Source organism: Panulirus ornatus, chromosome 27, assembly GCF_036320965.1.
Source record: "Panulirus ornatus isolate Po-2019 chromosome 27, ASM3632096v1, whole genome shotgun sequence".
NCBI classification, from domain to species: Eukaryota; Metazoa; Arthropoda; class Malacostraca; order Decapoda; family Palinuridae; genus Panulirus; species Panulirus ornatus.
This window is the reverse complement of record NC_092250.1, coordinates 16144316-16160461: the sequence shown is the minus strand read 5'-3', so window position 1 is coordinate 16160461 and position 16146 is coordinate 16144316. Positions and strand designations below refer to the sequence as shown.

Here is a 16146-nt window from a genome sequence, read left to right as displayed (position 1 = left end):
TATTTCTAAGTTCAGGTTTACAAACACCCAAGCAGCTTACATTAATGCCCCTTTTTTTCTTTTTAAACCATATATTTTACCTTTTCAGTTAACATCAACTGAGACATACTTTTGCTTTTGACATGTTGGTTGCTATAAGAAAAGCAGTTGATACAACAGCTAAATAAGTGGATATGTTTTATGATGTCTTTTTGTAACTTGTTTTTTGTGTTTCTTTGGCCACAGATTGCCCATATAGAGACAATAACAGCATCCTTTGTGGACCAGTTCCCACGCTTCCGCCAGCGGCGAGGCTTAGTCACCTTCCTCGTCTGCTTCGTGGATGTCCTCGTCTCCCTCCTCTTTTGTACCAGGGTCAGCTTCCTCTGTACCTTCCTCCACCTCACTTGTCCTCTGTACTAGGGTCTACCTCTTCAGTACCTTCTTTCACCTCCCTCTTCTTTTATACCTTCCTCTGTGTCATCCTCTATGTCACTTTTTCTGGACCTTTCTCCACCTCCCTGTTCTTTTATACCAGGGTCTGCTTCCTCATTTCCTTCCTTCACCTCCTTCCTTTTCTATACCAGAATCTGCTCCATTATCTCCTTTCTGCCTTACGCTCATGGTTTCATCTGGATGTCTCTCCATCTAGTTATATAATTATTTTTAAGGATTCATTATTCTGTGCCTAACCATTTATCACTGTTTTTGTTTCCTTATATTTTGATATGTCAGTTTGGGATAATAAATGAAAGGTCTTATTACAAACAGGATGAAGAGTTACATGCACATTACTGGTAGGATTAGAGGTAACATGCATATTACATGTAGCATTAGCATTAACATGTACATTACATACAGGATGTAGAGTTAACAAGCTCATTTTAGGTAGGATCTAGAGTTAATATGTGCATTTCAGGCAGAATGTCATGTTAACACACTCCTTACAGGCTGGAGGTAGAGTTGATATGCACATTACATGTAGGATGTAGTGTTATCATACTCATTACTGGTAGGATAGAGTTAACATGCACACTACAGGCAGGATGTAAAATTAACATGTATATTACTGGATTAAACTGTAAATGCACATGTACATAACAGAGCAGAATGTTGAGTCTCCATGAACATTACAGGGTGGGATGTACTGGTTAACATTGGTGGACTGGTACAGTGCTTCCTACACTCTTATACTCAATTGTTTGTGTGAGATTCTGGTCTTCGCATTTCTATACGGTAAGTTATTTTTCATTGTACAAAGATGTGTGTCTCTAGGAAGCTATAGCACAAAGAAATAAGCTATATTTGAATTAGTAGTGAAAGGAAATAGTGATTATTTTGGTGGTTATGTCATGATTTATGATAAATATTAGTTAAGTTGTTGTCTTTAGGTCTTTTAGACTTACCTGTGAACTTTCTAGGAGGTTTAGTTAGTGTACTTGTGTTTCTGTGTGTGAAGACAGAGAGAGAGAGAAAAAAAAAGAGAGAAGGAGAGGGAAATGATGATGAGTAAAACAAAGAAAAGGAGAATATAGAGAATAGCACATAGAGTGTATGTATAACAGCAAAGAAAGAGGTAAGCAGCTAAATAGTACATGTGGTGACTGAAAAAGTGTGTGAGATATAGAGATTGAATTGTGTATATATTGCAGGAGCTGGTCGGACAGTACAGGACCTACAGATCATGACAGGCGAAAGGATTAGCTTGTACTGGTACATCACATGGCTAGTCATCGCTCCAGTCATCCTCCTGGTCAGTCCTCCAACTACTTGCTGTTTTCTATAATTTAGTCATTGATTTATTAGTGTGTGTGAATTCTAGGGTTGCCATGACTGGTATGTCAGCATGCCACATTCTCCTCGTAGTACATGGCTTCCATCATCTATCCATGTGCAGACTGAAAGAGGATTGGTAGGAGATCCTTCTCAACTTGCAGGATGTTGTTTTCCCTCCCTTTGTTGTATATAGATCCCCTTGAAAGATATTGTACCTCCTCCTTATTGGATATTTAGCCTCCCTGTTTAGGTTACTTTGCCTCTCATTGAGAGATATTGTGTCTCTCAATGTAGGACATTATGCCTTCTCATGTAGGATATTTTGCCTTTCTTTGAAGGAAATGGTGACTTACTGTAGAATATTGTACCTCCCCGTGTAGGATATTGTGCCTCCCCATGTAGAATACTGTGTCTCATTATGTAGAATATTGTGCCTCCACCCCATGTAGGATATTTTGCCTCCCCATGTTGAATATTGTGCTTCACCTTGAAGGATATTGTGCCTCTCCATATGGGATGTTATGCCTCTCAGTGTAGGATACTGTGCCTCTCATTATAGGATATTGTGTCTTACCTTTAAGGGTGTCTGTGAAACAAATGGTCTTTCACAAGCAGACAGTAGGGATGTGGTTGTACCAATAGTATTACCTCGAACTGGATACTACCAGTTTGACATAACCACCTCATTGGGGATTCTTGCAGTGGCACTGTAATGTTACCAAGCTCGGCACTGTGGTTACCTCACCATCATAACACAGTGAAAATGGTGGAATTCTGGGATGAAGGAGAAATAGGGACAGATGTGTGTAGGGGGTAATAGGAATAAGTGAACTAAGAAGGAAGTCCTTTATCAGAGAACCTTTTAAAGAATTATTCCCTTATATAGTTATGGCTGATGATAGGTTGAATTTTGTGAGCGCTTAGGACTTGAAGACTGGTTCTCCACCTCATGTGATTGATATAAACTCCATTACACCACAACTTCCTAACTCATTCTTTCCAGTATGGGAACATAATTTTCATGAGGTAGATGGAATGATTCACATTCTTATGTAAAAGGATGTGTATCATGATACATCTTTGTGCTCTTGAAAAGTGAATGTACAGTGAATAATCGTATACTGAAATTTATTTTCCCATAAGGTCCAATTATATAACCTAAGATGATCTCATAAGAAAGATATATACTTACAGAAAACCTACTAGAATAGTACTTTTCAACACAATAAAGATTTTTATATGCATAATTTTGGAAAATGATATCTAGACAGATAGAGTGCACATGATTTGATGACAAGAAACCAAGATGCACATCCTGTGAGGTGATGCTGTGATGAGATGTTGAGGAGGGGTAGAAGGGTTACTATGAATATAAGGGAGAGGAAGGAGCTTCTGTATCTCCCTGAGTGTCAGTCTCCCTGTGTGTCAGGCAACATTATCATCATCTTTCTGAGGGAGTGTTGCCATTGAAATGAGTCTTGGATGGAAATAGCAATTAAATTTTGTTTATTGTACTTTCATTTTCTTCTTAACATAGAGCTCCCTGTAGCAGGTGATTGAATCCTCCATCATCTTTGACATTTTTTTCACATGACTTGGGTTCATTTTCTATGATTTCAGTAACATTCACAATACAATTGAAGATGTCAAACAACTGGTCTTTAGTCATCTAGGTGTTTTAGAGCTATATGTAGGAGTAATAATGCTTTGTTAAGATTTTTGCTGTGACTGTTTTCCTTGATGTTTTTGTAAAAGTACATCAAGAGCCGTAACCAATAATACATAATATTGTCCACAACTTGTTTGAATGTCAGAACACTGGTAGACTAATCTGGAAATGGAACATTTATTAGGGCTTTTCATTGAAATCTGCAGAATTGCCATCCAGAAGAAGCATCAAATCATTTTGCTTGCTTTAAAGCATGATCCAGACTTTTCTGTCTTGAAAATAAAAGTTCTTGCAGACATATACTTCCAGAACAGGTTAGTTTCATTAATATTCAATACTTGCTGAGAGTTAAGGAAGATGTTGAAGACTCTGGAGACCACAGAAGGGAGAATGAGTAATGGCTGTTAGGAGGGTTTTAATGGATAACTTTATCAAGGATGGGTTGAACCAGAGGGATGGTTTAGGTTTTTAAGAAATGAAAGAGGTAATCAAAGATTGGAACTGGCGGAGAAGCACATCCTTTTGAGACATGAGGAAGTTGTCAATTCAGCCTAAACACCTTGTAACATTTAGCTGGGAAAAAAAGAAATGATGGTGAGAGGGCAAGACTTGATGTGGAAGCATCAAAAGCAGAGTTAGAGGAAAATGACATGTAAAGAAAGAGAAGTTTTGTTTAATGTAGACCTACCTATAGATTGACACATCAGAGAAGGATGGTTTACTAAGGGGTTCAGGTATCCTTGAGGATAGTCCTTTCCTTTAGTCATCCTTAGGTTTTTCTTTCAGTCTTTCCTCTTTCAAGTTGGTATGCTCACAGATGGTCTTAGGTCTTTGTCTATACGTAACAAATTTAGGTATGTACATATTGTTTATTTATTGACATACAGAAATCTATACTAATATTCTACTAATGACCTGGCATGTGGTGGTGTGGTGATCAGCTGATCTTCGTCAACACCATGGTGAGCATGGCTCCAGCCAGCTATCGGGGTGAACCCTTCCCCTGGTGGGCTCAGGGCCTCGGCTGGCTCTCTGCTTTACTCTCCATGCTGGCTGTCCCAGCATATTTCTTGTATTACCTCTCCTGTGGCTCACGAGGAAACCTCTCCAAGGTCAGTCTACAGCCCTTACCCTAGAAGCCTCCCATGAGGGATAGTCTCCAGCACCCACCCCAGAGCTATCTCTCCAAAATTCACTCTTACAGGACCTCTCTTCAAGGCGAGTCTTGATCACTCCCATATAGCATCTCTCTCTTAAGGTCAGTCTTCATCACCCTCCCACATTGTACCTGTCTCCAAGGTACTCATACCCAGTCATGTAACCAAAGGTGATGTGTTTGTTCCCTCCACTGTGCCTTCTCTCTTCTGATACTGGTTCCCTTCCAAGATGTATCATTGATAATTGCTACCCTTCTCCACTTCTTTCCTGCTGCATGTAGTGTACTAGCAACTTGCCACCAGGTGGTTCCCCGGTTAGCAAATGAATTTTACCTGTGTTAAGAACAAGCTTTACAATTTTGGCATGAAATACGAGTTAGAGGTAAGAGTGCAAACCAAACATCTGGGCCTTGTGGCACTGAAGACCCAGCCACTGTTAAGGTTTGAGAACCTTGGTCATCCACCAGGTATGAACACCTTTCGCTGTACTATATAAAGTTCATATTGAATAATATATGTAGAGAAGGAAGACCAAAGCAGAGGGGATGATACTATGTGGTTGACATTGTGGTACTGAATGAAACAGGATGAGGAAATTGGCCTCTTACATGAAACATTGTATTACTGGGCACTAAGAGCAATTTGGAAGTATGTGTAGACAAAAAAGTAAAACTTAAATGCTGATACAAACCGGATGGTGATTGAATATTAAGAAAAGAGAATTCAGGGAGTAAAATATAGCCCAGTATGAGAGGTTGGAGAGAATGTTAGGTCAGAACTGAAAAACTATTAAAGAAACATCAAAATGTTGACTAGTAGGTTAGTGGCAACTTCATAGTGTAGCAGTTAGCAGAATGTGATGAATTCATTGGCCACCCAGGGTCCAGCGGATAGGTTCAAATCTTGGTTGCAGCTGTCGATCTACAGTAAGCCCAGTAAGCCTCACTCATGCGGGAAATGACGATCAGGTATGATAAAATACATACATGCTATCAGTGGACTGATCAAGGGCATGTGAAATGTCTGGGGGAAACAATGGAAAGGTCTGTGGGGCCTGGATGTGGATAGGGAGCTGTGGTTTTGGTGCATTACACATGACAGCTAGAGACTGAGTGTGAACAAATGTGGTCTTTTTTGTATGTTTTCCTGGCGCTACCTTGCTAAAGCAGGGGGTAGCAATGCTGTTTCCTGTGGGGCGGGGTGGCTCCGGGAATGGATAAAGGCAAGCAAATATGAATATGTACATATGTATGTATGTATATGTCTGTGTATGTGTATGTATATGTTGATATGTACATGTATGTATATGGGCATGTATGGGCATGTATATGTGTGGATGGGACATATGCATGGCACCTCCTCACTGATGTGCAAAATGGCTATCAAGTACTTTGTTTCCTGGCACTCCCTCACTGATGCGGGAAATGGTGATCAAGTATAATGATAAGATAATAATGCAATCTGCTGGGGAAGAGAGGGCCTGGGAAGTCAGTCAGTTGTTGTTCGCTGATGATACAGCACTGGTGGCTTATTCGGATGAGTAACTGCAGAAGTTGGTGACTGAGTTTGGAAGTGTGTGAAAGGAGAAAGTTGAAAGCAAATGTGCATAAGAGAAAGTTATTAGGTTCAGTAGGGTTGAGGGACAAGTTAATTGGGATGCAAGTTTGAAAGAAGAAAAATTGGAGGAATTGAAGTGTTTTAGATATCTGGGAATGGAATTAGCAAGAAATGGAACCGAAGAAGTGGAAGTGAGTCACAGGGTTGGGGAGGGGACAAAGGTTCTGGGAGGGATGAAGAATGTGTGGAAGGTGAAAACGTTATCTCAGAGAGCAAAAATGGGTATGTTTGAAGGAATAGTAGTTCCAACAATGTTGTACAGTTGCGAGACATGGGCTATAGATAGGGTGGTATGGAGGAGGGTGGATGTGTTGGAAATGAAATGTTTGAGGACAATATGTGATGTGCGGTGGTTTGATCAAGCAAGCAGTGAAAGGGTGTGGTTGAGTGAGCAGAATAGGATATGTTGAAATGGTTTGGACATATGGAGGGAATAAGTGAGGAAAGATTAACAAAGAGGATATAAGTGTCAGAGGTGGAGGGAACAAGGAAAAGCAGGAGATCAGATTGGAGGTGGAAGGATGTAGTTGAAAAGATTTTGAGCAATCGGGGCCTGAACATACAGGAGGGTGAAAGGCGTGCAAGGAATAGAGTGAATTGGAGCGTGTGAAGCATCTGGGGTAAACCATGGAAAGGACTATGGGGCCTGGATGTGAATAGGGAGCTGTGGTTTCAGTGCATTACACATGACAGCTAGAGACTGAGTGTGAACAAATGTGGCCTTTTTTGTCTGTTCCTGGCACTGCCTGGCTGGGAGGGGGGATGCTATTTCATGTGTGGCAGGGTGGCGATAGGAATGGATGAAGGCAGCAAGTATGAATATGTATATGTGTATATATGTATATGTCTGTGTATTTATATGTATGTATACCTTGAAATATATAGGTATGTATATGTGTGTGTGTGTGTGGGCGTTTATGTATATACATGTGTATGTGGGTGGATTAGGCCACTTTTTTTGTCTGTTTCCTTGCGCTACCTTGCTAATGCGGGAGACGGTGATTAAGTATAATAACAATAAAAAATATATGCATATCCATTGATAGGTCGTAGGTAGTAGTTGATAGGCAGCCACCGACTAAGAAGGTATATTACCTGGAGCTACTGTACTTGCCTTTGTATTGGGAGGGTTAGTGATGCTGCATAGTGAGCTAGCACTTCAGTGATTGTCAAGTTGCACTCATTTGGTTGTCATGTTTTACTCCTTTGACCCAGTTAGCTGTCTTTTCTTCCTGCCTTACCCACTCATTTACCGCTTGTATTCTGTCTATGAACATACAATCTTTCCTTGTTACAAATAACACTTGACAACACTTAACTCACAATTCATTCTTTGCAACTCTAGAATTTTTTGTGGTAAGTGCTTTACACTAGCTCTTCCTTTTGGTAATACAGTATGAGCATTAGATACAAGTAATAGGTTGGAACATTATATGGGAGCTTTAGGTAGAAACATTAAGTAGAAGTAGTAGGTAGGAGCATTAGCTAGAATTATAAGGTAGAAGTTGTAGGTCATAACAGTAGGCAGGATTACTAGGTAGACACATTAGGTAGAAGAAGTTGGTGGGAACATTTGGTAGGAGCCTCTGAAAACACTGTGCTAGAGTTGTCCTCTGCCAGTGGCCTGTTATGGGTGAGACACAGGAGTTCAGCGGTTATGGAGACTTTTGCCATGGCCATCATCCTGAGGGAGCTCCCAAAGGGAATGGGTGTCAGAGATATAAATAGATGAATAGCTTTCATTAGGGTTTCAGTTACTTGTATCATCATAACTAACAAAATGAAACAGTTTCCAAAGAATTAAAAAAGTACGAATTTGAGTGAAAAGAAAGTGCACTGCTGCTGGCTCCAAAATATGAGAGCAAAACATGACTGTTTAGACAGAATGACAGACAATACAAGCACTTGAGACATCTTATCTTGAGATTTGATTAAAGAGCAAGAAATGTGAACAGTTTTAAAAATTGAGGTTGTGAGGGACTTAGAATACAGATCTATATTGAGAAGGATGTAGAAACATAGATATGAGATGGAAGGAGAAGAGAAATGCTAAGAATGAGGTGGAAGGATAGAGGAGGTTGTAGGAGAGAAAAAAGTTGATATGTATGGGTGATTGGAGTTCTGGAAGAAGTGGATGGATGATAAAAATAGTATGTTTTATGGGATGTAAAAGAAAAGGTAGACAAACAGTCCATGATATAATACCCAATACATAATAAACTGTCTAGCACATTGTATCTGTCCTCTCATTGGTTGAATTTATATTTCCAGCGACTAAAGTCCGGTGTTACACCCCTGGAGACATGGGGACCCACAATTGAAAGTCATCGAGAAGAATGGGAGGCTCTGTGTAAGCAGCAGCCCCTCCGACACCGCCTCCTTCACCCTGACCTCTCACTACCTGAGAAGTACAACCCTGCACCCCACTTGCTGCCCAAGACATCCACAACTTGCCTGTCACGTGCTTAATCATGTTCAGACTTCAGACACATTTAAGACCTTCTGTATCTACAATCTTCCTTACCAAACATCGTCTACACTTATGGATCCCAACGTCTTAGAAATCAGAGGTTTATCACCCACATGCGATGTCATCCACATCTATCAGCCTAGTTATAGGCTGTCCATGACTAAGGTTCCTTTTGTCATGTCATGTCTTGATGAATCATGTTCCTGTACATGTTAGGAGGAAACACTTGTCACAATGCTGCCTCAGTTTTTCATTCTTTAGAAATGATCCTCCCTTTAGTGACAAATCTTTTGTTGACACCCAAGAGCTAGTGTAAGACATCACCATACAGACCGAGCAAACATCTTCATTGTGAAGACGATTGATGGCACCTGTCTACTTATGTGTCTGTCAGCACCATAGGTAAAAATGATAGACAATTTCAGCTTGCTATGCTTCCTACTTTTATTCAGCATGGCATAATATAACTCCTATGGTCAAGCTATGAAAGTTCTTGCTTTAGAAATACTAAGAATGTGATGATAGAGTGACAAACATGATTCCCTCATATATTGATAGAATTTGAGTATAAGTTCATTATTTGAATAGTCTTTAGTTGTAGAACTGAAGGTTAAGATCATGGGGTCAGGTAAGAATAACCACAAAAAGCACTTCAGTCAATTAATGCTCTCAGCAAAGATGACCATTGATCTTTTATTTTTCCACCGCACTCAAGCTAGTATGAGTTGTTGTTGGATTTAATGGCTACTAAGAGAAATAAGTTCATTTTGCCAGAATTGATAATGTACATAACAAAGTACAAAAATTTTGTTATCCCAAAATTAGTTCAATCCTGATCCCATATAAACCTTTGGTTAAAATGTTAGTTTTGATTACACCATGCTTTGCCTTAATGGGAAACATTGTTTCCATAATTGTAAGATTTTCAATAAACGTTTGTAAAAGAGAAACCATGAATAAAGTGTCATATGATGAACATTTAAACATTCCAAATAAATGTTTAGAGTAATGATAACAAAAAAAAACTTCCTAGCAAGATCTTCTGTGTACTTGTGTTAGGAGCACAAAGTTGTGGCAACTGTATCACATTATATCTGGACTTTGAAAGCCTGTTTGCAAATGATGCAGCAATTTGAAAGACTGTTTGCAAATGTTGTAATGTTGTAGTAAGAATGCTGGTGTCCCTTTAGTAGACACATGGGCTACATATATATATAGTGAGAAGGTACATAGTCTTGAAATTATCTTTAACACTTGAAAGTGGTAAAGATTTTTTGAATGATGGCTATAGTTTGATGTAGCTGGCCTTAATGATCCTGGCAGATAATAAGCATCTACCCCAATCAAACATCCAACCGTAGTAATGAATCTGTCCATACAATGATCCCTCCATGTAATGATCTGTCATCTTTGTCATGTTCTACCCATATAATGATCTATCTACCTATCTATATATCTGATGCCTGTTCCCTCTGGGAATTCCCTTAAGGGAGTGGCCACTGGTGATCTACCCATATACTTTTTTTTTTTTTTTTTTTTTTTTTTTTTTTTTTTTATACTTTGTCGCTGTCTCCCGCGTTTGCGAGGTAGCGCAAGGAAACAGACGAAAGAAATGGCCCAACCCCCCCCCCCCCATACACATGTACATACACTCGTCCACACACGCAAATATACATACCTACACAGCTTTCCATGGTTTACCCCAGACGCTTCACATGCCTTGCTTCAAATCCACTGACAGCACGTCAACCCCTGTATACCACATGACTCCAATTCACTCTATTTCTTGCCCTCCTTTCACCCTCCTGCATGTTCAGGCCCCGATCACACAAAATCTTTTTCACTCCATCTTTCCACCTCCAATTTGGTCTCCCTCTTCTCCTCGTTCCCTCCACCTCCGACACATATATCCTCTTGGTCAATCTCTCCTCACTCATTCTCTCCATGTGCCCAAACCATTTCAAAACACCCTCTTCTGCTCTCTCAACCACGCTCTTTTTATTTCCACACATCTCTCTCACCCTTACGTTACTTACTCGATCAAACCACCTCACACCACACATTGTCCTCAAACATCTCATTTCCAGCACATCCATCCTGCTGCGCACATCTCTATCCATAGCCCACGCCTCGCAACCATACAACATTGTTGGAACCACTATTCCCTCAAACATACCCATTTTTGCTTTCCGAGATAATGTTCTCGACTTCCACACATTTTTCAAGGCTCCCAAAATTTTCGCCCCCTCCCCCACCCTATGATCCACTTCCGCTTCCATGGTTCCATCCGCTGACAGATCCACTCCCAGATATCTAAAACACTTCACTTCCTCCAGTTTTTCTCCATTCAAACTCACCTCCCAATTGACTTGACCCTCACCCCTACTGTACCTAATAACCTTGCTCTTATTCACATTTACTCTCAACTTTCTTCTTCCACACACTTTACCAAACTCAGTCACCAGCTTCTGCAGTTTTTCACATGAATCAGCCACCAGCGCTGTATCATCAGCGAACAACAACTGACTCACTTCCCAAGCTCTCTCATCCCCAACAGACTTCATACTTGCCCCTCTTTCCAGGACTCTTGCATTTACCTCCCTTACAACCCCATCCATAAACAAATTAAACAACCATGGAGACATCACACACCCCTGCCGCAAACCTCCATTCACTGAGAACCAATCACTTTCCTCTCTTCCTACACGTACACATGCCTTACATCCTCGATAAAAACTTTTCACTGCTTCTAACAACTTTCCTCCCACACCATATATTCTTAATACCTTCCACAGAGCATCTCTATCAACTCTATCATATGCCTTCTCCAGATCCATAAATGCTACATACAAATCCATTTGCTTTTCTAAGTATTTCTCACATACATTCTTCAAAGCAAACACCTGATCCACACATCCTCTACCACTTCTGAAACCGCACTGCTCTTCCCCAATCTGGTGCTCTGTACATGCCTTCACCCTCTCAATCAATACCCTCCCATATAATTTACCAGGAATACTCAACAAACTTATACCTCTGTAATTTGAGCACTCACTCTTATCCCCTTTGCCTTTGTACAATGGCACTATGCACGCATTCCGCCAATCCTCAGGCACCTCACCATGAGTCATACATACATTAAATAACCTTACCAACCAGTCAACAATACAGTCACCCCCTTTTTTAATAAATTCCACTGCAATACCATCCAAACCTGCTGCCTTGCCGGCTTTCATCTTCCGCAAAGCTTTTACTACCTCTTCTCTGTTTACCAAATCATTTTCCCTAACCCTCTCACTTTGCACACCACCTCGACCAAAACACCCTATATCTGCCACTCTGTCATCAGACACATTCAACAAACCTTCAAAATACTCATTCCATCTCCTTCTCACATCACCGCTGCTTGTTATCACCTCCCCATTTACGCCCTTCACTGAAGTTCCCATTTGCTCCCTTGTCTTACGCACCCTATTTACCTCCTTCCAGAACATCTTTTTATTCTCCCTAAAATTTACTGATAGTCTCTCACCCCAACTCTCATTTGCCCTTTTTTTCACCTCTTGCACCTTTCTCTTGACCTCCTGTCTCTTTCTTTTATACATCTCCCACTCAATTGCATTTTTTCCCTGCAAAAATCGACCAAATGCCTCTCTCTTCTCTTTCACTAATACTCTTACTTCTTCATCCCACCACTCACTACCCTTTCTAAACAGCCCACCTCCCACTCTTCTCATGCCACAAGCATCTTTTGCGCAATCCATCACTGATTCCCTAAATACATCCCATTCCTCCCCCACTCCCCTTACTTCCATTGTTCTCACCTTTTTCCATTCTGTACACAGTCTCTCCTGGTACTTCCCCACACAGGTCTCCTTCCCAAGCTCACTTACTCTCACCACCTTCTTCACCCCAACATTCACTCCTCTTTTCTGAAAACCCATACTAATCTTCACCTTAGCCTCCACAAGATAATGATCAGACATCCCTCCAGTAGCACCTCTCAGCACATTAACATCCAAAAGTCTCTCTTTCGCACGCCTGTCAATTAACACGTAATCCAATAACGCTCTCTGGCCATCTCTCCTACTTACATAAGTATACTTATGTATATCTCGCTTTTTAAACCAGGTATTCCCAATCATCAGTCCTTTTTCAGCACATAAATCTACAAGCTCTTCACCATTTCCATTTACAACACTGAACACCCCATGCATACCAATTATTCCCTCAACTGCCACATTACTCACCTTTGCATTCAAATCACCCATCACTATAACCCGGTCCATATAATGTCCATATAATGATCTCCACATATAATGATCTGCCCATGTGTCAGTATGTTTGTATAATGTTATATTCATTCATCACTTTGCCCATATAATGATCTGTGCATATAATGGTTTCTGTAACACTTAGTAATTTTGCATGAATTTTTATTGCCTGAAACTGCAGTGCAGGTAACAATGGTTCTAAAAGTGTGTTGCCGATACTGTTGGTTCTAAAAGTGTGTTGCTGGAGCCATTGGTTGTAAGACTATTTAAAGTACTGTTGGTTCTGAAGGGATGATGCAGCTTAATAGCGAATGAAAGGGGAGTACATTGGAAAACTAGATGATAGAAGACCTGAGGATTCATGATGGGATTATCTGCTGGAGGACAGTAATTGTGACCTAATTAGATAGAGACAGGATAATAAAGTTTTAGGTTCTTACCTACCCACCATAAGAGAGGGAAGAGAGGATGGTTAAGTAGAAGGCTCCTCTATGTCCACCACTGTAGATGGAGACAAGTTAATAAGGCAGAAGGCTCCTACACATCTATCACAAAAGATGGAAGATTCGATAGTTAAGCAGAGGGCTTCCCCATACCCATCACTATAGATGAAGATAGTATAGTAAAGCCAAAGGCTCATCCTCACCTACCACTATGAATAAAGATAGGGTAATAAAGAAGCAGAAGGCTCCCTCTCATCACTGTAGATGGAGACAGGATAGTAAAGCAGAAGACTTCTGCCTACAAACCACCAAGATGGAAAATGGCAGTGAAGGAGTACCATGTAGACTGGAGTGAGTATAAAGTTGCCTAATGTGTTATTTAGTAGTATTGTAAGAAAATTGTGAATCTCATGGGTTGTTACATATTTTATGTCTCTCTATCTTTCTAACTATATTTGATTTATGAAACCTGTGTATTTTGTCAGCTTGTGTAAAGGACCTGAATAGTTTGTGATATTTTCTACTTTCTAGAAATATACTAACCTCTCCCTTGTAGACATAGCACATGGAAAGCCTTTTGTTTTTTGAAACAGTTTTGTTGTGGTCATGTCTATAGTCTTTCATTTACCACGTAAGGCAGAATGGGTGCTGCACATGGACATGGAATGAGTTACACAAGTCAAGAATTCAGGCTGTTGAAATAAGCTGTTTGAAAGGAACACGTGGTATGACCTTATGGAATGACCCAAGAGATATAGGTGTGTATAAGAGATTTGGTATGGTAGGGAATGCAAAGGGAATTATTGTGGTGTGTTACAGTGGATGAAATGTAATACTTTTACTTGGTTTGGGCATGTGGAAAGAGTGCAGTATGAAGAGTTTATAAGGAGAATGTATGATAGTTCAAGGGGTTGATGCAAGAGAAGGAGAACTGGAGGGAGAGAAATGGTTAAAGAATGCATGGAATGGTGTATGTGAGGGAGGCATATATGGACCAGAATAAGTGTTAACTTTTAGTATGACTACCTTTTTTAATGGGAGTTCCCATAAGGAATGGGCATCAGAGATATATATGGATAGGATGCTTTACTTTAAAGCAACTCTGTGAAGGATGATAACAAAAATAGTGTGTGAAATTTTTTATTTTGGTATAGCTGAAGTGATTACTGCAAGTCCTGGTGCCTTTCCTTTTCCACCCTTGCAGCTCACTGTTAGAGGTCTGTTAGTTTTTTACATCATACTTGAATACCCACAGGACGGCGGCGGGGCAAAGTGAATAAATAGATAAATATATATAGGGGAGAAAGAATACTTCCCACGTATTCCCTGCATGTCGTAGAAGGTGACTAAAAGGGAAGGGAGCGGGGGGCTGGAAATCCTCCCCTCTCATTTTTTTTTAAATTTTCCAAAAGAAGGAACAGAGAAGGGGGCCATATGAGGATATTCCCTCAAAGGCCCAGTCCTCTGTTCTTAACGCTACCTCGCTAATGCGGGAAATGGCGAATAGTATGAAAAAAAAACAAAAAAAAACTTGAATACCCAGTATGAAGGTAACAAGACTGGTTTTTGCTGCCTTTTCTTGAAAGTGGGAGCTTCCATGGTAATTATTTAATCTCTCTCAGTACTGAAGACCCTGCTCATTTTGTAAGTTATCAACACTTTGTTGCAGAATATATTGATTAACTGTTTGTGAATGGCTGCAGTAATACACGACCAACTAAATTGTTACTTTCCCATGTTAGGTTGACTTGATGCACTTGTATGAAGTACACAAAAAAAAAATGATCTCAGTCATTCTTAGAGGATGTTTGTCTTGCAAGTATTTGTCATGAACTTGTTGGGCTTCCTTATGGTATTTTGTCCCTAATTTGGGAAAACTGATGGAACTTCTAAACACTTTTCATTGATATTTTAGATTTCCTCAAAGAACTTTTCAGCAGTCCACATTTAGATATGGCAAAATATCAGAATCATTGTACCCAATTCTACACTGTCAGTGTATATTCTTCCAGATAGCTGGAGAATAATAATGTATCTGAATTTTCCATTTCCAGTACTCAGATTGAGATACCTTCATTTTTTCTCCCTTGACAGTCATCTTGAGAAATATTTATGTTATACTCATTATAAAGGGGGAATAATGCTTGATTAGATCCAGATTTACTTAAGTCTTCCTTTCTGGGATAGATTACCCATTTGCACTGCACAGGGTAGGAATTTTACACTCTTGGAGCCCTATCTCTTGAAAATTCCCTACAGTCATACAATCTCTTAAATTTAAAATTTATGTATGTTGTCTGCAATAATCATGACCTCAGTCGTTCTGTCCCATTTATCCAAAATTGTTTGGCGATAAAAGTGTTTACATTTTCATGAACAAGTTTCTAACTTAGTATCATGTTATGGCCTCTGTTTGCTCTATATTTACATCTTTCAAAGAACTTTTCACTCTCCACACCATTGATTTCTTGGAAAAATTGAAATGTGAGCAGGTAACCCTCCACTCTTCTCTCTTCTAAGGTGAGTAAATTTAAAGCCTCCAGCCTTTTGCTGTAACTTAGTTCATTTAATTCTTATGCATTTGTTGCCTTCTTTTGGACTTTCTCTATAAGCTCTGTGCTTCTTTAGGCATGTTGGCCAAACCTGAGGAGCAGATTCTAGTTTTAGCCTTATGTAGGATTTGAAGAGCTAACTAAAAATTTCCTTATCCATATACTTTAATGCTGTTATGATATTTGCCAGCAGACAATTCATCTCTCTC

General features: G+C 39.9%; 1 protein-coding gene across 1 annotated transcript in view; it reads left to right on the top strand.

The window, feature by feature from the left end:
- The window catches only part of LOC139757605 (sodium-dependent proline transporter-like), a 51292-nt gene extending 41110 nt beyond the window's left edge, over positions 1–10182 (top strand). Inside the window, exons 11-15 of the mRNA XM_071678241.1 lie at positions 226–354; positions 1116–1215; positions 1632–1732; positions 4366–4536; positions 8470–10182. Coding sequence (XP_071534342.1) covers positions 226–354; positions 1116–1215; positions 1632–1732; positions 4366–4536; positions 8470–8667 — 699 coding nt within the window. The 3' untranslated portion in view covers positions 8668–10182. The remainder of the gene's footprint in view (positions 1–225; positions 355–1115; positions 1216–1631; positions 1733–4365; positions 4537–8469) is intronic.
- The last annotated feature ends 5964 nt before the right edge of the window (positions 10183–16146 follow it).